At 42.1% G+C, this 25187-nt stretch overlaps 1 protein-coding gene across 3 annotated transcripts in view; it reads right to left on the bottom strand.

Moving 5' to 3' along the window:
* Positions 1-162: 162 nt before the first annotated feature.
* arhgef40 (Rho guanine nucleotide exchange factor (GEF) 40) overlaps positions 163-25187 on the bottom strand; it is a 47008-nt gene continuing 21983 nt past the window's right edge. For all 3 annotated transcript variants that reach the window (XM_026162682.2, XM_026162681.2, XM_080291483.1), the window contains 19 exons: positions 25043-25136; positions 24840-24926; positions 23685-23801; positions 21981-22079; positions 21701-21852; positions 20224-20362; positions 19949-20068; positions 17580-17771; positions 16931-17452; positions 16423-16805; positions 15781-16030; positions 15470-15559; positions 13021-13227; positions 9835-10014; positions 9098-9278; positions 7066-7176; positions 4138-4247; positions 1609-1652; positions 163-1431 (listed from right to left, as the gene is read on the bottom strand). In XM_026162682.2, the coding sequence (XP_026018467.2) occupies positions 1626-1652; positions 4138-4247; positions 7066-7176; positions 9098-9278; positions 9835-10014; positions 13021-13227; positions 15470-15559; positions 15781-16030; positions 16423-16805; positions 16931-17452; positions 17580-17771; positions 19949-20068; positions 20224-20362; positions 21701-21852; positions 21981-22079; positions 23685-23801; positions 24840-24926; positions 25043-25136 (3061 nt within the window). In that variant the 3' untranslated portion in view covers positions 163-1431; positions 1609-1625. The remainder of the gene's footprint in view (positions 1432-1608; positions 1653-4137; positions 4248-7065; positions 7177-9097; positions 9279-9834; positions 10015-13020; positions 13228-15469; positions 15560-15780; positions 16031-16422; positions 16806-16930; positions 17453-17579; positions 17772-19948; positions 20069-20223; positions 20363-21700; positions 21853-21980; positions 22080-23684; positions 23802-24839; positions 24927-25042; positions 25137-25187) is intronic.

The following is a 25187-nucleotide window of genomic DNA, read 5'->3' as shown; positions in this document are numbered from 1 at the left end:
GAAAATAATAGTTTTGGGATATTTTAGGAAAATGTCTTCCTTTAAGCAAGAAGCTAAGAGATTAGATTTAATTAATTCTCTGAAAAGAATTAGATGTAGTTCATGTCTTCTAGCCACAAGAATAAAAGCAGTAAAACCACAAATTAGCACAACAAACAGACCCACCTTTCTCCATTTTATGGAGACAGCATTCCAATGAGGAATGCCCGTACTAAATGTACAGAAATCATCATTGCACAGTCACCCATTTTATACCTTTGGCATATAGAATATGGCATTTTACACAGCAATGTTCTTCAGTACTCCGAAGAACATTTTTAAGGCACCAATATGTTGCTGATGTAAGTTACACTTTAAAGAAGACTAAATACCATTTTGCCTTTAAATTGTGGCCACTGTTAATAAAGAAAAACAACACGTTAGCTTAAATGAAACACTCTAACACAATGTATAACAGTCTGATATGATGCTGTAAATCCTTCCTGGTCTTCATCAAGGCAAAGCTCACGGCATGCGTTTCAAATGTAACCTTGCCTGTCGTTGATGTGGTCACTGTACCAGGCTCGAAACTGGTCACAGTGAGTGTGCGGGCATGAGAATGTGAACAGTGCTCCACTGTCTTGTAACAATAAGAGTGACTGCATGTGTTGAGGGACATTGTGTGTTGTGTGTGTGAATGTGAGCGTGTGTATATGCTCACACCACCCTTGCTTAATTTACATAGATGCAATCGCACCTAGGCTATGCCACGCATTTTTACACAGGTAGGGAAAACGAAAAAAAGCGTACAGTACTCCATTCTGCGTTATGAAAATGATAAAGAACATAACACATTCTAAATCTGCAATCCAACGGTGGATTTACGCCCTGCATATTACTTCCCGTTTATTATCAGATGCTGGAGCATGTGATGTGTACAGTCAGCCAGCCGAGGCAGTCAGTGGTTCAGACCAAGTGGTTTGGCCTAGTGGGGAGTCGTGGGGCAGACAATGGCCGCACTGTGTGGCTGAAGTGCCTTTGGTGTCAATGACTCTGCCAGCAACTGAGACTGGCAGATCCAAAATGGCGGAGCGCAGAGAGTCCCGCTGGTGCTTGTCATGATTTAAACAGGACAGTTTTGATCCTTTTTGGATGCAGATTTTCTTTGGTGGGGGGTCATATCAGAGCTGGGAGGTTTTAAAAGTGGAGAAAAGCAGTGCTGTGCTGCGCCGCTTAATCTGCTGGCACTTTATTTATTTTAAAGAGACGGACGGGGAAAGGGGAAGGAGAGAAAGCATGTGGGAGAAGTTCAAAAGGGTGATGGGGGGATGAGGAGGGCTCTCTCTCTCTCATTTTGTCTTCTTCCTCTTCAAAGTCCAGTTTGGCTCGCCCAGAGGTGGAACTGAGATGTTTAAAAACTTCAAAAAGAAAAAAAAATCTGAGGTCCAGTTTCTGGTTGAAGCGACAGAAAGAGAAGAAAATATTAATAGTGACACATGCAGAAATCCCCAGAATAAAGAATGACTAAAATAAATGCGATCAGCGTGGGAATGCAGCGACATGAGCAGCGCATGTAAAGTGGCAGAGTGCAGAAAAAAAAGAAACGTGTGATAAACAGAGTAAACTTACGCTTATTGAGATGACAGTCACACAGCTGTAGAGGGAGACTGGCTCTGAGGAGGAAGAAACAGTCGCATTTTTACATTCGGCGCTTAAGTGTGCGTACACACCAAAAATGTGCGTGCACCCGTGCGCAAGCGGCAAATCCTCCCTCTGTTGTCGAATATGTGCATATCGCTGTCTGCGTGTTTGCCCTATCTGTTTGGGCTGCGTGTGTCCGTCTGTCTGTCAATCTGTTCCCAGCGCTGTCTGTTTGCTAATCTGTCATATTCTGTTTGCTAGATAAGGAGATTGTGAGAATGTGTGTGTGTTTGTGTGTGTGCACACTGAGCAAATTCATTTAAACTCTACCATGGCGATGGCAGGCAGGTATTGCTGTTTGCTTACAGCCAGATTCATGCAGTGTTTTCACTTTACAAACATACAGAAATGCTTTGACTGGTTTAAAGGATGCCTTTTTAACACAGATCAGCTCAGTGTGAATGAATGACTTTCTTCACCATATCACCACTATGTTACATACAAATGATTCAAAGTACATAGTGCTGTGCAAAAGTCTTGAACCATGAAATAAGTGCGATGATTTACTGAAACGTGTAATCGTGCATGGAAATGCAGCATGTAAGGGTTTATGGAATCTAATGAGCTTGAAAGCCAAAATTTGGTACGACCACCTTTAGTCTTTAGCACAGTCTGAGCACTCTTAGGCAGCTTTCTTGTCGTTTCTTTAGGAATAGTTTCAGGAATAGTTCTGCAGACATTCAAAGGTTTTATTCAGATGTTGGCTGTGTTTCGTTTCATTCTCGGTCAGTCTTTAATCCCACACTGCTTCTGTAATGTTGAGGTCTGGGCTCTGTCATGGCTGGTAGAAAAATACACAGTGATGCACTATCGAGGTATTGGAAGTGTGTTTGGGATCACTGTCATGCTGAAAAGTGAAGCTGTTGCCAGTCAGATGTTGTTCAGATGACATTGCATGGCAGATCAAAATCTGATGGAATTATAAACACAGGAAAGTACCATCTATTTTGTCACCACTCGCTGGAATGTGGCCTCAAGCCACGATCGAGCGTCCCCCTCATCATTTACACAAGAACTGGACTGGAAATCAGTCCAGTTCTTGTGTAATTTGACATTTCTGTGAGGCTTCATTGAGCCCATCTCTCAGGTGCTGTGTCAGGTCTTTAGTGCACATGACTCTCAAATAACTTTACTATTCATCTATTATAGATAGTTTATAGGTCTTTTTGTCTTTCATCCTCGACTTGTCCAGTTACTTCAAATTTCTAAGCACATGCTGCACAAAAACAAGCTGAGATATGTCAGGGTTTCAGCTAATAGCTCTGTGGGAATCACCTTGTAGGTGCAAAGATTCTATATCCCTGGCATTTTTCATAGATTCGACTAAAGAAATTGGAATTTTTGTTTGTAACAGGCCACCAGTAAAAGGTCCCAAAAGATTTAAAATTGGCTCATTGCTTATTTATCTGTTATGTGTAGACACAAAACTGATCAGGTGCCTTTTTTTTTTTTTTAAAACGCTCGAATAAGTTATAGGTCAGTGTCCGGCTTCAAGATCACTTTAAAAGTTACAAGATAAGCGAGAAAATGGGAAGTAAAGTAAAGAGATGAAAGGTGGCTTAAGATTGTTGCAAAATCAATGTTTGTAGACTAATGTTTTAAAGCACTTAGAAAACATAAAAAAAAAAACAAAAGCAGGTGTCACAAGCAAAGAGTAGTTTAGTGACCTGTCAATCACAAGAAGCCATACTCTGGTTTATCATCTTATAATCTAGAACTAATTTAGATAGTGAACATCATGGTTTATTAAATAAGACGGGAAACTAGCCATTCAGGCCACAAACCCATCAGAATAATGTTGACATAAGGTCATAAAACAAATGACAAGATGGGTCATTTTCTCATGTTCTTCCACAGTCAGAGTTATTTCAGCTACCAGGAGTCGTCCGTGCTTACCATTAGAAAGAAGGCAAATCTGCTGGCTATGTTCATCTTTTAAATACAGTCTCTTCTTCTATAGTGTCCTTTAAACACACCTCTGTGCTCTTCGCTAAATAATTTAAAAAAATGCTTAGAAATAAAAATGTTTGCTCTGGAGTAATTTGTATGTCTTCAGCCGGCAGTAGCCCACAGATTAAAGGAAATAAGGCAAAGAGAAACAGAACTCTGTGGGCGTTCATGGCTAACATCTTGATACTAATGACAAAGTCATGTTTGTAGGAGTTTAGAAGGGTTGCCTACAACCATATTTAGCTCTGCAAACTAAAGCCTGGGCTTTTAAAAAGGGACTTTTTCAGCAAAGCTCCCCTTCCTAAAAGGTTCTAGAAAACCTAAGAAGATCAAAAAAGACGCTTTCGTTTCCAGCGAGCAGAAAAGCACATTTCTCACTTCAAGTCTATATTAAAACACTGGTGAAGTGTTGAGTAATTACAGGATATAAAAATAGCTTTTATTCACCTCGGCGATCACATGTTATCTTTTGGGCTTGTTACACGTGTATACTTTTTTTTAGCCCACCTGTGAGCAGCTTGTTGATCCAGAGCTTCTCCTGGGGTCCCTCCCAGACGCTGGAGATCCCCCCTCCTTCTGACTCCCGACAGAAGAAGTGTCTGAACAGCTACTGTGGACTGAAGGAGACAGGCAGAGAGAGTGGGGCTGTGTGACAGAGGTCTGTGCCAGACGCAGTTAAAACAATCACATTTTGCCGGTGGAGGCACAAATAATAACGCCTTCCTGCGTTTTGAGTAAAATGCACATGCATGGAACAGCTGCGTTTTTAACCTTGTGCACGTTCGCGGTTTAACGGCGCTCGTGTTATAACGCTTTCCTGAAAGGAAAAAAGAGATGGAGCGCACGAACGCCAGAAACAAAGAGAGAGGAGTCAGAGTGAGATGGCATTTTTCCCATCCTGTTCAATGAATTTCTAACGCTGTGTTCTGTCCCACAGGACAATTCATGCATTGAAATTCTGAACTGCTGCACTCAATGAGACACCTGGTGAGCAGTATGTGCATTACACTGGGCCATGAATGAGAAATCACTTTGGCTCTGAGACAACAACGGCTGATGGAGGCTGAATGATGGCCCTGGAATCTAAAGGACTGTACTTTAGATTAGGTACTGTGATTTTATTTATTTTTTATTGTTTTATGGAACTATGTGCCTACACCCTTTTTGAAAAATGCAGTTTGACATGTGATACAATTACTAGTATCAGATTGCGTTGTTCATTCAGCAGCATGCTGTGAACCTGTTACTAACCACCCCATATGTATCCATTGTCTCTAAGGCTTTGTCCTCCATGCACTCGGGAGTCTCTAAATTTCTCTTACTGCTTAAACACTGAACAGCTTTTTTAAAGACCGATTAAAATCCACTGGAGTTCTTCCTCTGCTTGTGTTCTACCTCTCCGGCAAGTTTTCTGAAATTAAACCAGGTAACTTTTACACAGTCTTGCAGACCAATAAACACTCAATGTGGAGAGAGTTCATATTGGCCCTACAAGCAGGAAGATGGCACGCTGTCATAAAGGGATGGACATGGACAGCGACAATACTCAGGTGGGCTGTGGAGTATTAATGATGCTCAGTTGGTACCAAGAGGCTCAAAGTGTGGCGACAAATCATGCTCCACAGCGTTGAACCGTTGACATGCTTTCATGTTGTTTAAGCCAAACTCTGACCCTACCATCTGAATACAGAAACGGAGACTCGGACAGCAGGCAACATTTTTATAGTCTTCTGTTGTGCAGACAGGAGTGGCACCTGGTGTGGTCTTCTACTGTTGTAGCCCATCTGCTTCAAGGTTTGATGTGTTTTGCATTCACAGATGCTCTTCTGCCTCTATTGTAATGAGTGTTTGTTTGTTTTTTGAGTTACTGCTGCCTTCCTATCAGCTCAAAGGAGTCTGGCCATTCTTCTCTGACCTTTGACATCAACAAAGAACTTTCACCCAGAGAACTGCTGCTCAATGTATATTCTCTCTTTTTTGGACCATTTTCTGTGAACCCTAGAGATGACTGTGTGGGAAAATCAGCAGTTTCTAAAACACTCAGAGCAGCCTGTGCGGCACCAACAACCATGCTATGTTCACAGTCACCTTTCTTTCTCATTCTCATGCTCATTTTGACCTTCAGCAGGTTGTCTTGACCACGTCTACTCGCCTAAATTGAGCTGCTACCATCTGATCAGCCGATTAGATATTTATGTGTAACTAAACAGTGTAGTACTTAATGAAATGTTCAGTGAGTATATATGATAATATCACAGTATTGCTGAAAACTGGATGTATTATTGTAGTGCTGATTAATTCGCAGGTAGTTTTAACTTGTTCTCAAAGTGGGATAGGATTACAAGGGGGCTCCTTTGGAAATAGTTCTTCCCTGTAAAGGATCCCTTCAATTAACAAAACAATATGCAGTTGTAGAAAAAGTACAATGACAAAATGTTTTTTATTAAATTCTTTACTTTTTAACACTCTAAGTGGAACTTTTACCTGAAGGAAAAACTGAATCTGGGACTTATATTATTATTTATAACTTGTTGTTTTGTTACTAGGCCTCAGCCGCACAATGACTTGAAATCCAGATCATTAAAGGATAATGTTGGAATTTTGCCCAGCTCAGTTAGTGATCAGGACAAATTGGCTACATGAACCTAGCCTAGCAGTTTCAATAACGCACCCATGCGAGCGCCAGGCTGCACATTTTGTTTATGGAAGTGAGACAGTTTGTGTCACTGCTTTGAAAACAGTTTAAGGCAGACACACAGTAGCGAGGGCTGTGATGGGATTTGATCATGGCACAAGTAAAACGTGTTTCCACAGTTGAGCTTTTTGACTGCGCCGTATATTCTCCGCAGGCATGTCACAGCTCTTCAAAATTTCTCAGTGTGAGACAAATATCAAAAATTCATAGAGAAGCCCAGGGGTGCACGATTGGAAAGAAAAAAGAAAAAAAGAAAAAGAAAGAAAGAAAATAAGAACAAAATAAAACGTGTACCATATTATTACCTTGTCACATGGGGAGATACACCCAGGACCCGTTTTCTTTCCTATCTGTAATCTCAGGGCCACATCACTTGCAGCTCGGAGAGCAAATTCGAACAATCCAGTAATCCAATCTGGTCACATAAAACTGGGCGAATTCCCGAGGACACAGGTTGTACTGAAAAATGGTTTCAGCTTCCTTTATCTGCGAGCCGAGATGTGGAACAGCGCGCCTCAAACTAAGGAGTGCACCTAACTCAAACATAACGTCCTCCGCCAGATCACATGCTCACTTTTTAACGCTCGAGATAAGCTTAGTTTCCACAACAACGATTTAACACAGCCGGGAAATCAAAACATGAGATCATATTACATTATCATTCCCAATTCTACATGCACCTTTTTTTGTTAAGTCCAAGGCGCCTCAACATCTACAGGTTTGTTCCTTTTTAAACTTACTTCTGTCGCTGAGACTGTAGATGGAGTCCAACTCTGAGCCTGGAGTTCCTGTTGCATCCAACAGAAGCCTACTGGAAACTCCCATGCACAGTGACTCCTTCAAACACAACTCTGTGAGAGCAAAGGCACAAAAATAACTTCATGTTTACCTCATATATTGCAAGCTCGTAGAATATTACCAGTTTTATTTTATTATTAGCTCAGAATATTGTGTTTGTTAGAACAATGCCATCTGAACAGAAGGTAACCACGCCTAAAAACGTGCCGAGCAACTTATTCAGCGTGATACTGCAATCTAAGCCGATGGCAGGAAGCAATGCTGAGGCGCAAGGCTTCATGGATAAAGGAAGGTAGAACGCCTTCATTCACGGCCAACACTTCCTTGTTTTTTGGAAAAATCAAAACAACAAACTGGGCCAGAGGGGATATTTTTACATGATTTCTACTTAAACATCCGCCACCAGATAGCTTATACACATAACAAAGGTGATGACTCAGTCTGAAGGACTTTAACCAAGTGTCCAGAAAATGAAAGGAGATTGGAACAGTGTTATAGTCTGCTTATGATCTGACAACTTGGCACAATGTCCTGTTTAAGGATCCAAATCAATACAGGAGACCTAGAGATCAACAGTGCCGTTTGTCTTCAGAGCAGCAAACTATGTTTGAAGTTGGACAAAGATAACCAGAGTAAATGAAAAATGCAAGTTTTAATAATGATTTCGTTGATTAAGGAGAAAAAAGTTATCCAAACCTGTACGGCTATAAGTAAGTGCCCTCTAAACCTAATAACTGGTTGCTCCACCCTTGGTATCAAGAACTGCATTCAAGTCTTGGTGAACTGGCAGCGAGACTTTCACATCACTGTGGAGGAGCTTTGGCACCTCTTCTTTGCAGGATTGTTGTAATACAGATACATTGGAGGACTTTTGAGCATTAACGGGCAGTTTGAGATGCTTTGACATGACCTTAATCACTCCAAAAAATTACTTGAGCTTAGATGGTCACACGTTCTTGTTCAGGATTTTCTGGTAGAGAGCAGAATTCATGGTTCCATCAGTTACAACAAGTCGTCCTGAAGCAGCAAAGCAGCCCCGACCATCACACTACCACCACCATGTCTGAGTGCTGGTATGATGGGATTTTTAGGAATTGCTGTGTTAGTTTTTTGCAAATGTAACGGGACTCAAGCCTTGAAAAAGTTCAAATTCTGTCTCGTCAGAATATTTTCCCAACAGTTTTGGGAATCATCAAAATGTTTTCTGTGTTCTTCTTGTTCTGCTGTGGTTTTCTCCTTGAACTCTCCCATGGACGCCATTTTCATCCAGTCTCTTTCTTATTGTCGAATCAAGAACTCTGACCTTATCTGAGGCAAGTGAAGCCTGTAGTTCTTTAATGTTCTTCTGGGGTTGTTTGTGACCTCCTGGATGAGTTTTTGATGTGATGTTGGAGTTACTTTGCTATACCATTTGTGAATAATGGCTCATATCGTGGTTCATAGAGTTCCAAAACCTTAAAAATGCTTTGTACCAGTTTCCAGACGGACATAATCAATGACTTTGTTTATCAGCCGTATCTTTTCGATCAGGACATGACGTGTTGCTTTTTGAGACCTTTTAGCCTGCTTCACTTCTATTGAAGTCATTTCTCGATTCATCAGGCCTGGCTGTGGTTTTTGAAACTGAACTCAGCTTTCTAAGAAATGTGATTAAATACAGTTAATTCAAGACTTAACAAAGGAGGGCAATTATTTTTGCACAACAGGGCCAAGATGGATTTTGACAGCTTTTGCCTCCCTTAAGAAATAAAATCATCATTCAAAAAATACATATTACATCTACTCAGCTTATCTTTGTTGATTATTAAAAACTGTTTGATGATCTGAAACGGTGCAAAACAGCAAACAAAAAAAATGAAAATTAAGAAAAAGGAAAATGTTTTCAGTTTTTGTAACAGCACTGTTAAAATATACATTGCTCCTAAGCTGCTGAAGGAATACTGAGCTGTTGCTTATCGAGTTAAAGGTCTTTACCTGTATTGTTGATGGCATGTGTCCACAGCAGATGGGCTATGTCGTGAGTCCAGGCCTCTCGGTCTTCCCTGTCGCGCGCTTGCAGGGTGATGCAGTCTCTGGTCCTCGGGGCCTGTCGGACCCACACCTCGAACTTCACTCCCTCCTCGCCGACGCTCTGAGTCAGGCCCATCTCATTCGTCTGCATGGAGAAGTGTTAAAATCACACACAAACTCTATGACAGGAAGTCTGCTTCTGACACAATCCCACTGCTGGAAATGCTTCATGTGGTTTAGGTGAGGGGAAAGGCAGGACACATGACTGGGAATTCACCAGAGATTTGCCTGCTCTATTTTCACACGAGCACATCTGGACGTCACATTGCCTTTGTGCAAGGAATACGAGAGGTAAAAGGTTTCATGCCCCATCGGTATGCACTGGTCATCTGTGCTTGCACATCTCTATCAGGTGATGTTGTGATTCAAAAGAAAAATACAGAGTTAAAAAGAGTTTATAGAGGAAAGAGGGGGGGAGATAAAGCAGCGCCCAAAAAAACTTTAGAAACCTCAAATTTAGTTTGCTTTCAACAGAATCTAGACAGAAAGCAGATTTTACAGATAAGACAAAGTGCTGGAGATGGTGTGAAGGAGAAGTGTGTGTGTGTGTGTGTGTGTGTGTGTGTGTGTGTGTGTGTGTGTGTGTGTGTGTGTGTGTGTGTGTGTGTGTGTGTGTGTGTGTGTGTGAGAGAGCTGTTCACCTTGATGCTGTGTTTGTAACTGTAGGCGGTGCGTCCCGGGCTGGGATTCTTGTGTTTAGTGAAGATTACGACGTGTTGATAAAGGAAAATGTTCCTCACGCCCGCCCGCTTCCTCCGAGTTCCCCCGCTCACCGTCAGCTCACCCTGCCGCACCAGCTCGCCGCGCTCCGTCACAGGGATCTGAAAACACACACAAACACACACACGTTAGGACACACTTATATTGGCCTTAGGCCCAGGACCAACCCTCAGCAAAAGATACCATCTTCATTTCAATCTTAAGAGGAAATTCAGGCCTGAGCTTTAAAATCCTGTCTCTTTGCCAGGTTCCAATCTTGATTGAATTGGTTCATTAATTATCTTGAAAACAGAAATAAAAATAAATAAGCATCATTATATCTGAGAATCCATAAAACGCTAACAAAGCGAAATATTCTCACTTTTACAGATTCAATTTTTTCCCCCACTCGCTCAGAGAAGAAAAACTCTGTTGATTCTGCTCATCTGTAGAACAAAAACTAGGAGTTAAAAATTAAACGGTCGTCGTATTATAAAGTCTCAAATCCTCCCTCCTGCACCTACTCTAATTTTCTGTTTGGAGTTGCGAGACACTTTGACTACAAAGACTGAAAAGCTTTATTCTCTATTCAACTGCGAAGGACAAAGGAGCATTATTATTACAGTGCCTTGCATGGTGACATATTCTTCACATGGATGCTTCGTTCTGCTGGATCTTTGCTCTAATTGGCCAGCTGAATCACATCTTTTGTAATAATAAAAAAAAAGAAAAAAAAAGTGACTTTTTTGTTCATGTCAATTACAGGGTTGCGACTTTGAGATGCTGTTGGAAGTCAAAGGCACACAGACACTCATAATAGGCGAAAAAGAAATTACATAATTGTCAATGCTAGATATGCAAAAGCACAAAAGAGCAACAAACAAGGCAAATGCAAACGAAACAAAAGCGTGCGGACAATGAATTTAAAAAGGTCTGGAATTTTACAAGCGGCCACTGACATACAGTAGATTCTTATTTTTAAACCTCTAGAAATGAGTGGGTCATGATATAAGTGATGCTTCACACACTTTATGAACACCCACATCTACACCCACCCAAACACACACACAGCTGTACTTAAAATCATTTTTACTTGGAGAGGTGTTGCAGCGCAATTTTGAAGTAGCTCAGCGCAAGTGTTTGTGCTGCTGTAATCTTTCCCCTCGTTCAGAATGCAGAGAGATGAGAGGTGTGTGTGTGTGTGTCAAACATTTGTCACGACTACCACTGAATATTACAGCTGTGTCAGAGTACAGTGGTGTAGGGCGCAGGGATGTTAGTGTTTTTGGACTTTTGATAAGTCTTTCGGTTTTTGTTTATTCCCAGTGGGAGAACACAGTCTTTCCTCCCACTTGCCACGTCCTTGTTGCAGCTCTCAGGACTAGGAAATAAGAAAGATTCAGCTTCATAATTCAGGTTAAACTCAGTCTGGATTGAGATCAGATGATGACAACTGATCTCAGTGGAAAACCACATCAGCTGATAAGCTTCTAGGTTTACTAGACCCCGACTCACAAAGGATTTTTAAGACAGATAATGTTGCCAATATCCGATGACTCAAAAATCTGATATTCTGATACATCGGCTAATATTTTTTTTCTTTCATATTTCTAAACTTAAACAGATTTCCCTGACATGTGTTATTTGTAGCTCAATATTTAATATTAAAACTCTGTTTTTAGTTCTCCAAACTTGTTGCCAACAGGAAACATGCAGAGTGCCCCCTGGTGGACACACTATGAAACATCAGCCCTCAGAAAAAGATTGAGTGTTTTTCCCGTCTCTTTCTTACTTTTTTAAAAATTTGAAATCTTATTTGTCTTTATAATGCCGATACTGATACATTTAAAAATAGCTACCATCGCACTGAAGAAAAACGTCCGACTCTGCTCACATCAGCAGCTTGTTGTGTTTTTGGTGTTTCAAACATGTGCCCCTAACGGGAAAGTTGCACAGTGCCATCTAGTGGACAAACTATGCAAAATCAATACTCCTAAAAGCATGTACCCTCTATATTGGTAAATGGCTAATATAAAAAAAAAAGATCAGGCAAAAAAAAAAAAACACAAAAAACAATGAGGCGGTTCTGCTCGAATCAGCTACTTGTTCCTTTTTTGGTATTCCCAAAAGCTCCAGATCGGCTTCTGGGTGGAGCAGATGGCTGCCCCTCTCTGATCCTGCTTCTGCCAGAGGTTTCTTCCTGAGAAAAAGGAGTTTTTCCTTCTTACTGTTGCCAAGTGCTTGTTCTTTACCTTAGAACATCTTCTGGCAACTGTTATATAAATAAAATTGAATTGAACAAATGGAAAAACTGCAACACAAACACTCATAACACATTTGTAGGCTCTTTCTCCGATTTCTTCTTCACTTTTTAAAATGTCATTTATCAACCATTGCAGACCAATATCAATGTATTAGCAAATAAATATCATCGGCTTGAAGGAAAAAGTGGTCAGGCCCCTAACACTGACAAATCTCATACATAATGCAATGTTTGACTTGCTTTAGCCTGCCTGGAGTTGCAGCTGCCTCTGCAAGCTGCAGCCCACCTCTACCCCAATTCCTCCTCCTCATGCTGTGTTTGACTTCATCAGTGTCATGTCTGTTGTTACTGATGCCCGCTCCGCTCTGTACCAGATATGCTGCTGCTGCTCCCACACCTTATGATCTCTGCATATCCAGATGGAAGATCTCCATTTAGCCAAAGTAATGCTGACGGATTCAGTCATAGTATGCGAGTTTAGATGCTCACACATTCACGCACATTGTCCTGATTCTTTCTATAAATAGACGCCGCAGACTGTAGTTCACAATAAATGGGCTTTTCCTTTTATGAGCAACACCTCTTAACATCTTGTAGTAGTAAGAAAATGCAAATGAGCTTCTATTTATGTGCCTCCATGAATTCTTTAATGTGTTCTTCTTGAAACATGGCTAATGTAAGCCGTGTTTCTAGTGTTTGTGTGGAAAATAAACACCAATACATTTATTTGATTTATTTGGGGGTAAAAGAGAAATAAGTCACTTCCACTGGCCTGACCTCAACAAGATTTTAGTTTCTTTCTCTCTAAGAAAAGAAAGTGGGACTTGACAGTTGCAGAGACATAAACTGGGACAAGCATTCTCACCGGGCATCCGACGATGAGGTCACTGGCCCTGAGGTCCTCGCCGTGCCGCTGGGCGTGTCTCAGGATGGAGAGGGCGGAGTCTGAGGCGGGGTTTATGCCTCCCAGCTCCTCCAGCGCCTCGCAGTACTGCTCCAGCCTCTGAATGGGAGCCTGCAGACAGTGAGGGAAGGCCAGAGGGGAGACGGGGGAGGCTTGGGGAAGTTTTGACTGAAACAGGGGAGGGAAGGACAAATAAAAAGGTAACGTTAGCAAGTCTGCTGGTGTTCCCCCATCATGTTCAGCTGGGCTGTGTTCACTGTATTTTATTACACACTTCACTATAAGTTGTGTTCACCTTAAAACACAGTCAGAAGCTTCGCCCATGGATGTCACATGTCCTACCTTGTGCCCTCTGCCGGGACCCCCACCTCCCCCAACCAGAGCATTTTCGGAACTCATCTAAAGCAACCGATTCCTGTTATGTCCTATATCTTAGAAAGGGCAGCTTCAGACAATGTCCTGACCTAAATGGCCCGAAAGGTGTCTGCGTTTTTTTACTTTGACTTTACTTAGTGGAAAATCAGTGACATTTTTTTGTTTTCTGACACTGAACAAGTTTTCTTTTTTAGAACATGTGAATTTTCCCACCCAAAAATAAGGACAACAACAGTGATTTTTGGTCTTTGTCAAAACAGATGATATAAAGAGACAGTAAAAGAGGCCAGCTCGTGTCTTACACCTCTAATTCTAACAGATACGCCTATAAACCGGAACGTCAATGACACAGCAGCTCATCCGGCTTGTGGCCCATCACACTTCACAAGATTCACCTGAGAAAAAAAATCGTCAACGGTGACATTGAGCTCAAGCACATTTTCGGCGAAGACCCATTAGGTGATCGTTGTGTCCACTGTGTGATTAAATTGTGAGCGATGCTGCAGGATGAGCGGCGATTCTTGTGAACCGTGGATGTAAGCACACTTTTAGCTCATCGCCCTTCAGCCCAATAAGCTTAATAATATATAAATCACATGCAACTAGTGAAGATTTGCCAGTTCGCTGGTCTAGAGATGGCAATTGATATGATTTTAGTGATCTCTCTATGATTATTAAACATCCAGTTCTTTATTGATTTCCTCATTGATTCCTAATTCTGATTTTTGGTTGAAAAAAAATAAAAGCTTTCACAAGTTTTCAGCACCACTGCAACTATTTTATCATCTCCAAGTCTAAACAGCGCATAGAAAAGTATTTGATAACCTTTTCTCTAACAGCCAGCTGACAGAAAAACATAATAAATCTGAGCTGCTGAGCTTGGAGGCATGAGGCTCTGATGGATTGGACAAGTTGTAACCAGTTCTCAGCAGGAATCACTTTTTGATTTGGATCCCTTATAAAGACACGCGCCCTCGCATCTCGCTGCTTTAAAGAAAACGCTCAGGGTCTAAATAAAAAAGTGTATGGGCTCTCCTTTGGTCCACGCTCAGCCTGCCCACCACATGCCATGAAGTCTTTGCTAGCATCAGCTCTCAAACATGCTACATCAGGCTGAGCCGCTCCTCTGAGATAGTTACAGTCGCAGTTAACACAACTCTCTGTGGATGATTGTGACATCATTTGGCATGTTTTGGCAAACGGTTCTTTTTTTTTTTAGACACGTGTAATCAAGGTAACTATGGCTTTGCTCAGCAAGTATGAAAGTTCCAACTCGTAGCTGCTGCTTTAATGTTTCTTCCATTTTCTTTTCATCCGCTGATCCCAGTAACCCTGAAGAAGCAGCTACGCAGCAGTAACAATCATCAGCACCATCATCATTCAAAATGAACACCAGTTTAATGTCCCCTGCCATCATGATAGCCATATCCCTGTTATCAAGCTGCTTTACAGCTGCTGCTGCTGCTGCTCAGTGTGGCCTGAGCACGTGCTGCCTCCTGGTGGCGACTCGTTAGAAATGCTGGGTTTGAGCGTCGCCTCAGAGGTTTTGAGCTCTTTGATCTGTCTGTATATAGCCCTCATAATAATCTCACGATGCTGTCGATGTATTAGTTTTTGTTAATTGTAGCTCGGGAGCTCCAATGACTTTCTCTGTAATCCGCCTTTAATTGGCTTTTCTAGTGTGCATTAAACTTGTAATTAACTTTACTGTATACAGCTCGTTCATAATTGCCGCCACCAACAAATAAAGCAGCTTTAATTGGCTTGAGCCTGTGATGTGTTCAAAAAAACAAACAAAAAAAAAAGACTCATAGCAACGCTCTTACATTGTGTAACCAGTTTTCTAAAAAAAGAAAATAACCAAAAAAAAAAAAAAAAAGGGTTTATTGTTAAGAGACACTTTTATCGCTTTGAAATCATGTTTACTGAGATGAACTGGTTGAATAAGAGTTAAGACCGCAACTCTCTCAGTAAAATCTCTGCAGGAACAAGACTGGTTTTTACTTCTTTTTTTAAGAGGCACGATGAATCCTACCTTGAAAAAGTCGGCTGCTTGTGTGACCAGTGGAGAATCCAGGTCTGGTTTGGTCCTGATGTACTGGGAATACTGCAGAAACTGGTCCCGCTGTGTGGTGACAGGCGAGAAAGTTGTTTTTAATTGATTTTAATCAGATTAATTACACAGAGAGGGATTTAATGGATATTTTGAAGCAAATTATGCTGACTTCTAACTAATCTGTGACACTTTCTATATGCAAACATATAAAACAACCCCTCAGAGGTTTATGTAAAACTGAAGAGCAGTGCATGCAGTCATACAGCTTCACTTGGCATTTTGCAACTTACAAATTTACTGAAGCAGTCCTGTTGCAACAGGCTTTGCACAAGAGCGCCCTCCATGGCTGGGAGTAGGTCCTGCGAGTGAAAGGTGGTGAGGCTGGCCCAGTTGGGAAACAGCGAGTCTGCCTTCCCCCTGATGGAAGCTGGGGTGTCTGAGAGCTCCAGTAAGGGCAGGTACGTCTCTTCTACCCCCTTTAGCACAGTCACGTACTGCCTCTCTGAACTTAGCATCCTACACCAGAGCAGGTACAGCTTACTGTGGTGGAGATGGCAAAGGGTGGGGAGGGGAGGAAAGAAACAGTGCATGAATACACTTAAAGGAGAAACAAACATGGAAGCAAGTGGACAAGTGGGAGGTAAGGGGAAGCGAGAGTGAAGATAGCAACGGATTGAGATCAAAGACTCAGTAATGAAAAAATTATCTAAGATTGCATCCTGACTGATAAAATCAATGCGAAAGAGCCTTCAGTTGTACTTAAATTATCCCTAAAACTATGCATCGCTTTTTCTTTCATCTCAGCCTGTTCCATTCTTGCTGCGACTTATTATGTCTATCTCTGACTGATTTTCTTACGAGGAAAGTGGAGTACATGGAAAAAGGACAAAAAAAAAAAAAAAAAAAAAAAAGCAAAGAAAGCCAACACACACCTCTGTGCGGTTGAACCGGCCCTATCCGTCCCCGTCTCCCTGTCTGTCCTCCCCAGCAGTACATGCTGGCGCGGTGACCCCGTGTGATCCACCACCTCCTTGCTGCTGACCTCTACTCCTCGGATCAACACTCCTCCGCCACTACTACCACCACCACCACCGCTCCATCCTGGAATAGCTGCAGCCATGCTAGTAGTAATGACTGGGTCGGCCAAAGCCCGTCGTCCCAGCCAGGACATGGGGGAGTTACGGCTCGCCCCAGCCACCGGCGACTCAGCGGGTTTGGGGGTGGCTGTACCTCGACGGGGGGCCAGGAGAGCCTGGAGGTCAAAGCTTGGGTGACGCTTCCGAGGTGGCTTGAAGGGAAGTGGAGCCTCTGTGGGCTGTAAGGGAATTGAACTGGTCATTGGTGTGACTGTGACACACTTCAGTTACAACAGTACAGTCCTGTAACACACCTCAGATCATAGAACAGAAAACATTACCATAAAATAGAAATCAAACTCACGCTCTTCTTTGTAGGATTCAGAAGGTTCGATAGAAACTTCCCTCCCCCGGCCCCACCTCCTCCCGCACCACTTCCTCCTGCCGTTCCCTCTTTCTTATTCCCTTTCTCCTCTCCTATCTTCAGTGTGGAGCAGGTCTGTGGTCTGAACAGTGATGCCAGGGATCCCCAGGACTGCAATCCGCCTTCCCCTCCGCCAGCTCCCAGCCCCCAGGAGTCACCCTCTCCCTCGGGGCCCATCAGGTCCCAGAGGCTGCTGGCAGAGGGAGTTTTGGTTTTCCCCTGTCCCTGATTTTGCGTCCGGTCAGACTGGAGGAATCGGGGCTTGACCTGTGCTACTGTTCGCTGGTATCGCTCAACTGTCTGAGTCCAGAGATCCAGCAGTGCCCCGCCACCCAGCTCTATTGCTAAAGAGCGTGCGTCCTGGAAACGGGACGGGGGTATTGGAGGGAGGGAGGCGAGAGGGCAGGTGGAAGAAGAGGAAGAGGAGGAGGTGGAGGAGACTGCATCGCACCACTGGGTGGCCTGCACAAGAGACAGGAAAGTCAGGGAAGTCATTAGGACTTCCGCTCGGCATTAAAACACTTTGGAACCATGACTGTATGTTTATAACTTCCTGTGTGTGTGCTGCAGAGGTCTTCCTGTGCCGTACCTCGGTCAGAGTGGACAACAACCTCTGTGTGTTGTCCAGAGTGGTCCAGCAGTCAGACAGACAGTGGGACATGTCCCTGAGCTTCTCCCTGACCGGAGGGAGTCGGATCTGGACGTCGCTCAGGCCTGCCCAGTCCAGTTCACACCAGCCCTCCAAATCACTGAGCAGTGACAGAGTCTCACTGTGCAGCTCCTGAAAGATGCAGGAAAATGGGCTGTCAAGAAGTATTTACTGTAGAAGACTGACAGGACACACTTGGGAAATCGTGGATGGAAAAATATTGACTGCATCTCTTGGGAATATGCTGGGAAAACTTTTCATTAGCTCGTCTCCATGAGAATGACACAAATATGCCACTGAAAGGCACAGTGGGCTTAAAGCACATCTATTCACAGTTTATCGTTTCAGTTATTGACTTCTCAAACCCTACAGTGGGTGATTCACAGTAACACATGTGTCTTAAGTACGACTAATAAGATTTCTTATCCCAGAGTTGACGTGACAGAAGGGATTTTTTTTGTGGGCGATGTTAAGATGCTTACATGTACTGTAGAAACAAAGTGAAAGCAAAAGCTCTGAGGGCGGACGCTTTAACTGTATGTGAATATTCTCCATGTTGTTATCATGATGTGTGCTTACTTACCAAAAGTCATTTACATGCAGATAAAACTGGACACTCCCTTTGTACTTGAAGAAGGTCAGTCGGACCAAAACACTGTGATGTAATAAGTGTATTAGCGGTACATGAGACGGTGTGTGGCAGTCATATTTCACCGTTTTGTGAATATCATGAATGAAATCTAAATGACCTTTAGAAGACCAATTAAATCAAAGTCTATATGAGTCACAGCTGCCAACACATAAGTACTGTCAAGAGATCAGGGCTAGACATCGCTGTAAGCATTAGAGAAAAGAGACAGCCTGTTACCAAAACCATTTTAAAGCCACAATGTTTGCAGGAACTCTGTGTTTACAACTCCTTTGATTTTACACCTGATCTCCATCCATTCTCTACTGTTTATCTTTTTCAGGGTCGCGGGTGGGCTAGAGCCTATCCCAGCTGTCTTAAGCTCTGTCCACACTAGCAAGGATAAATTTGAAAACGCTCCACGTCCACACTAGCGTTTTCAGTCGTTTTCACAGAGTTGCGTGTCAAAAACGGACGAAAACGCTTACGTTCCAGTACTGCGCATGCGTGAAGCGCAAGACAATTCCACCTGCCTCATTTCTGTCTGCCGTTTCTTTACTTTCCGGCTCTCTGAAACGTCGCAGCAAAATGTTGAGGAAAAGCACCGAGTTTTTAAATGGACTAACAATGAGGTGGAGTTGTTGCTGTGAGTAACACAAAAGTAAAAAGTTGCAAAAGCGAGTGAGAATTAAAGAATTTGAAGAAAAGCTATCTGAAGCGTGTACAGACTGATATTCATCTTTAATAGGGCTGTCAAAATTGAGTGCAAACAAAACAACTGCTGTATAATGCCCTCCGCTATCTTAGTTTAATTGGTCACATGACTGCATCACATGACTAAAATGTGTCATCGTTTTAGAAAGTCTCCGTTTTTGTTGTCTACACTGCGACACGAAAGAGCATTTCCAAAACGCTGCGTTTTCCTTGAGCAAAAACGGCGTCTCAGTGTGGACTGGAGGCCAACATGGAGAGAACACGGTGCTTTTTCAAATGAAAACCTATGGGCGATTTAGAGTTTCCAATTAACCTATCCACACTAACTTACTAACACTAATATAAACTTGTATTTATATGTAATTTCAAAGAATTTCATTCAGATCACACACAGAGTCAATCCTTCTGAGTCTCAGTCATCGCCATCAGTGACTGACGCCGTTATGCAAATGAATGAATTACTCAGCCACAGCAACAGTGTTGCTACTGTAAGATGATGTGAAAGAGGGAAATTTTCTAATCTACGTTGCATAGTTGTTTTTTATTTAGCGTCAACCCTTTAACGCCTAGTGTTTTACATTTGATACACACAGTTTTGGTGAGTTTTAGAGACTTCTACAGCATCCATGTGATCTCCCCCCCCCCCACCGAAAAATGTTATTAGTAAATTACAAAGCGGATTTTTAATCAATAAATCGCCAAAAATGCCAGATGTGGTAAATACGATGCAATTAAGACTCATATATGCAATTTCATATTTTTGTTTTTTAGCTGTCAGAAGATTCAAAAAACACTTCATCCTTTATCCCCCCCCCCCAAAAAAAAAAAAAAATTGGCAATTATTTAATCAGGAATTTAAAGGGTTAAGACTGGCTCCATAACACTGAGCCCAGTGAACCTGCATATTTTAACATGACATGTGAAAATGTTTTCACACAAAAAGCACATTCATCTTTGCATTACTCACATTGGCCGTTTCTTTGAACGTCTTGAACCTCTGCTGTTTGAGCGAGAGTCTGCTGAGGGAGAGAGGAGGATCCTTGTAGTCCTCCAGCTGCGACTGAACCTGCTCAATCTCTTTATCGCACTGTGGATTAAAGGCGGAGGTTTGGGTGAGTGGAGGACATGAGGCGCTCTGTTACGCATAAGATGTGGAAAAACTGAAGATGATGAAGCAAAAAACAAATACGCAGATTACAGAGTGTAGGTTATTTTAAAGTAAAGCAAATCTTCCTCAGATACCTTTTCCAGTTTGTCCACCAACCCCGCCAGACGCCCCAACGCCTCCAGGTCACGACCTCTTTGGTTGGACACTCGGACAAGCCGATGGAGTGCATCGTCCACGCTGTCATAAAGTTTAGAAGTTACGGCAAGAGCAGCTCTGAGAGGAGAAGAAAGAAATTTTGGTTTTCATTTAAATTCTTCAAAATCATGCTGACAGAAATGATCTAATTATAAAACAACGTCTCATGTACAGCACAGAAAAAACCCATCTTGTATTATTGCACAGCTTAAGCCAAAACTCATTACACAGTAAGAACAGAAGAGCTACAACAGTCTTCAGATCATCTCTAAGCTGCAGTCATGCACAAACAAGCTGCATCGCTCTGTCCTTTATTTGATGTGTTTTCTTCTCCAGCTGGTTTTCATTTTATGGCCAAAAACAAACAACTCTGTTTTTGTCAGGAAGATTATTTTTAACCTAAAGCTCATCCTGACAAAATAACCCTTCAATCAAAATTTTAAAAAGCATGGGAAAGGAAAACAGAAGAAAGTTTAAAATATAGTCTTCAAGTCCTGTGCTTAATGTATATTAAAGCATCTTTTCAGAATCATAACATTGTGGGTTGTTAGGTTGTATTAAAAAATAACTCAGGAATGCATAAAATGCCCACAGTACAGCTACTGGATGTTAGAAGGAAATAGCTTTCAGTTCATTGTTGGTAAAGTGTGGCAATAGGCTCCAAGCACAACTTTGGGGTGGCACGACACTCGGGTGGAAGGTCACCAGCTACTTTGTTACATATGTGTGCTCAGCTACCCATTAAAACGATAATTTAATCAGCCAATCACATGGCAGGAACCCAACGAAGTTCAAACTTAGGAAAAAGGCTGATTTTAGTGAACATGGCATGGTTGTTAATGCCAGACGGACTGGTCTGAGAGTGTCAGAAACTAATGATATACTGGGATTTCCCCCACACAAACAGCTCTAAGATTTTATAGAGAATTAAACTCTGCAAGAAAACGTCTTGTTGATGTCAGAGGTCAGTGGAAAGTAGCCAGACTACTAATGAGCTGGTAGGAAGGCGGAAGGCTTGGGTGTTTGTCCTGTCAGCAAAGAATAGGAAAATGAGGCTTCAGTTTATATGCAAATCCAATAGTTTCTGTAAGATGACAAGGCATTGAACTAACACTGCTGGCAGAGCTCAGAGAAGGTGTGGCCAATCAATGGTGGAGCCAAATCATGTTCAGCATGATGGTGCCAACACTGACAGATGGCTAAAAATCACTATAAAATCGTGGTTTAGCGTGTTAGCATATGCTGATTAGCACTAAATAACCGGGAGTGTTCGTTTTCCAGGGTTTTTGGCCCCAATATTTTCATTGGATTTTGTTACTTGATTTAAAAAAAAAAAAAAAAGAAAGAAAAAAGTATAATCCATAAAATAAAAATTCAGTAGTCCTACAAATACTGGATGAATTAGGTGTCTGGTACCTGCAGTCTGGTGACTTTTGTGCCAGTCCAGATGCCCTATTTGTCAATCCAGCAAGCCAGGCCCCGCCCTTCTGCTGCAGCTCAGTTAACCGTTGGTCGGCCAGGACGCTGGCCATGAGCTGCCTGTGTTTGTCAATGCTCAGAGGAACAGCCTGAAAAAGATAAGCATGTGTATTGTACCTTTTGTGTGTGTTTTTATAGAGACTGGTAAGTTACTAAAACACAAATATATCTGAGCGCACACAACGAGTAGAATGAGCATCATGTTAAAGTTATGGACCTTTATGTTGTCTGGCATTGGCTCAGCGTCCATAGACTGCAGTGCTTCTCCAAGCAGTGAGAGGGCGCTCTCACAGCGCTCTGTCAGACTCTCCAGACTCTAAACAGGACAAAAAGAAGTAGAAATCCACACAAACACATGAAATCTCTCTTTCATTCCACCTTTTTTGTAATCCACAGGAGAGGTCAGAAAAAGTCCAGAGGATAGGAAAATGTTTTCAACTGTTTAGATAAAGCAACATAAACTGTGGGGGGAAAGCCATTAAGGGTCCTTGAGATTCTTACGGGCTGTGTTTTTTCTTCACCTAGTTCATCATGCCTGTCTGGAATAATCGACCACCAGTAGACGACCACTCTTTCCCAGCCAACATCCTTTTATTTCGCCTCCCTCCCTCCTAGATGTTCTTTCTCCCACAATACTCCCTCAACTGTCAGAGGTCATATTTTACACTGGAGGTACCCAAAACTCGAAACAAGTTACGAGCTACAAGAACTCCGGACTTTGAGTGGGTTACTTGAGCTTGTTCATTCCAAGCTGTCTGTAAGAAGTTTAAAAATAATAACAATAAAAATACACTAAGGACTTTTTGCTTTAGAAAATTCCTCAGCTACATACAAAAATGGCATTTCCTGTGAATTAACAGAAACTTTCCGTTTTATAATTACAGAACAAAACCTCAAACAGTCGTGCCGACACATTTTTTTCATTTACTACGGCAGCATGTTTTAATAATGTGAAAAAAAAACGAGACATGCTATCGAAATTTCATTATTTCCTGACAGAAAGGGTTAGGGTTAGGTCAGTGGTCCGACAGCTTAAGATCAAAGTGAGCTGTATGTGAAAAATGACTTTGACATCCCTGATGTACACACGCTGATGCACACGGGAGTAAAAATAGGACAGCAACCCTCTTGTGACTAGAGAAAATCTGTGGCTGCCCAGTGATAGCTTAAATGTTTTGGATTATAAATCATTGTGGCAACTAACTAGTCTCCAGGAGGCTGAGCATACAACACCCACAATCTCTGGGCGACAGCTTTTGATTACAAGGAGATGGCATGGGTCACATATAGGAGGAAACATGTCTCCAAACAACCACTATCAGATGGATCGGTGAAGGTTTTGCAATCAAGGTGCAAGTTTTCTGTGACGTGTCTCTTTGCAAAATGGATTTGGTTAGCTGTATTCTGGTTATATTCCTGTTTAAAAGAAAGGTTTTCCAGCTCTTATGTCAAGTAGCTGTTAAATTGCCACTCTGCAGCAACTACATCATGATTTGTGGAGGAATTTATGAATTTCTGTTTCAGATCTCTGAGTTTCTGGATAGACTCTGAATACAAGCCGTTAGTGTGAATTTCTGTTCATCGAGATGGCGACAGGTTTGAAATTTTCACTGATTCATGAGTTAATGACCGTATTATCACAAACAAATTGCATTCAATTGCCATTTTGACCTGATTCAATCACAAACTAATAGCAGACTCTAATTGTTTTTATTGCTGCCCTGATACACCAAAGTCACTTTGAAGACTGCAGCTGACTGATTAATGTTCCTGTTTACACTGAAGTCTGAACTTCGTCATACCTCCACTCTGTGGATGAACCACTGAAAACACAAATGCTATAGTGGAGAATCAAATGTGAAAAGTTCAAGGATGCTTTTTCATGTTTGCATAATCGAACAGACAAAACAGAGCTCCTCACCAGTCTGAAGGCCAGCCAGTCCGCGTGGCAGTGGATAAAGTCCCCGTCTACTTCTTTGGGCAGCTGTTGTTTGTCTACATACTGCTGAAGGACACTCGTTCCTCGCACTGTGTGGACCTGCACAGGAGAGGAGAAACAGTAAGGGGCAGAGGAAGTGACTTTCTTATTGTATGTTTGAGAAGAATAAAAGCTTTTAAGGAAATTAGACCAAAAAAGAAATAAATTAAATCACACTGAAGCCTGGAACATATAAACTCTTATCTGAATGTGTTAGTGTTGGCAATGTTTACTGAGTACACACCAAGTGAAAAGCTCCAAGAGTTTAAAAACATCAACAAACCTGCTGTGCCAATCATAAGTTTTCAAAAATCACCTGTTTAAACCGTATTATCAGGGCATGTGGCCACTTTGAGTGAGAGAATAATGCTGACCTCTTTGTTATTTGCGATTCTATTAAATGGCAATTATGGCTAGAGGTTCTGAGAATGGGAGAGAATAAAAAAAAAACTAACTTGTATTATGATTTATTTTTTACTTTCTGAGCAGGTACACAACTGGTTACTGAAATTCAACATGGTGCTGACGTTGTAATTTAACTACAGCGTTCACATCTTCTTGGAAGTGTTTGTCGTCGACATCCAAAGTTTGAACACTGCCTGCTTGAAACACAAACCACGTGGCATGACCGATCCTCCCGTGCCTGTGCGCAAGAAAGATTTCTGCTGATCGGTGCAAAGCAATATGCTGAATTAGTGGTAAAACCGAGTTATCTGAAAGCAGTAGATGTTCCAAACGTATGGAAATTGGGTTTAATAGATTCAAGCTCAATGTGAATGTGCACTCCAGCTTAAGCACTTCTGACACTGATCGCATTGCAACAAGGAACAGGGACAATTTATGGAACATTATTTCCTCTCGCGCAATTTGCATTTCCTATATGAACACTTTTTCCTGTTGACATTATAATAGGCAATAGAATTACAGGAACTTGCTTTCTGCTAATGTTTTCTCGTGCTATTTATCACTGAGCTTTTGACATGCTTTCATAACTTCACATTTATTCATTTTACGGATCTGCAAGTAAAAGAAGTATAACCGACTTAACCATGAGGAGCTTAGTAATACAGTCTAAACATGTGATGTGCATGAGGTCACCTCTGCTCCTTCCAGGGAATGAGAAGGGGACTCCTGCTGCTCTTCCACCAACACCAGAAGGGATCCAAGACCACCGGGGACCGACCCCTGGCACGAACACAAAAACACATGTGCTCGAGCTACTATCACATCTGCAGCCTAATTAAAGCGTGCATGCAAACATTTAGCACTTCCAGTTAACCAGCGTCCTTGTGCTGTCTCACCTGGAACAATTTAAGAGCAGAGAACAAGAGAGCGGAGGGTGGGGCGCGCCTGCTGTCCATTAACACTGTTAAACCCTTTTCTTTGGCTGCAGGCCTGTTGAGGGTGGATGAAGAGAGAGATGTTAAAAATAAGTGTTTAGCTTTA

Source organism: Astatotilapia calliptera, chromosome 3 (genome assembly GCF_964374335.1).
Source record: "Astatotilapia calliptera chromosome 3, fAstCal68.1, whole genome shotgun sequence".
Classification (NCBI taxonomy): domain Eukaryota; kingdom Metazoa; phylum Chordata; class Actinopteri; order Cichliformes; family Cichlidae; genus Astatotilapia; species Astatotilapia calliptera.
Note: the sequence above shows the minus strand (reverse complement) of the source record. Positions and strands in the feature narration are given on the sequence as shown.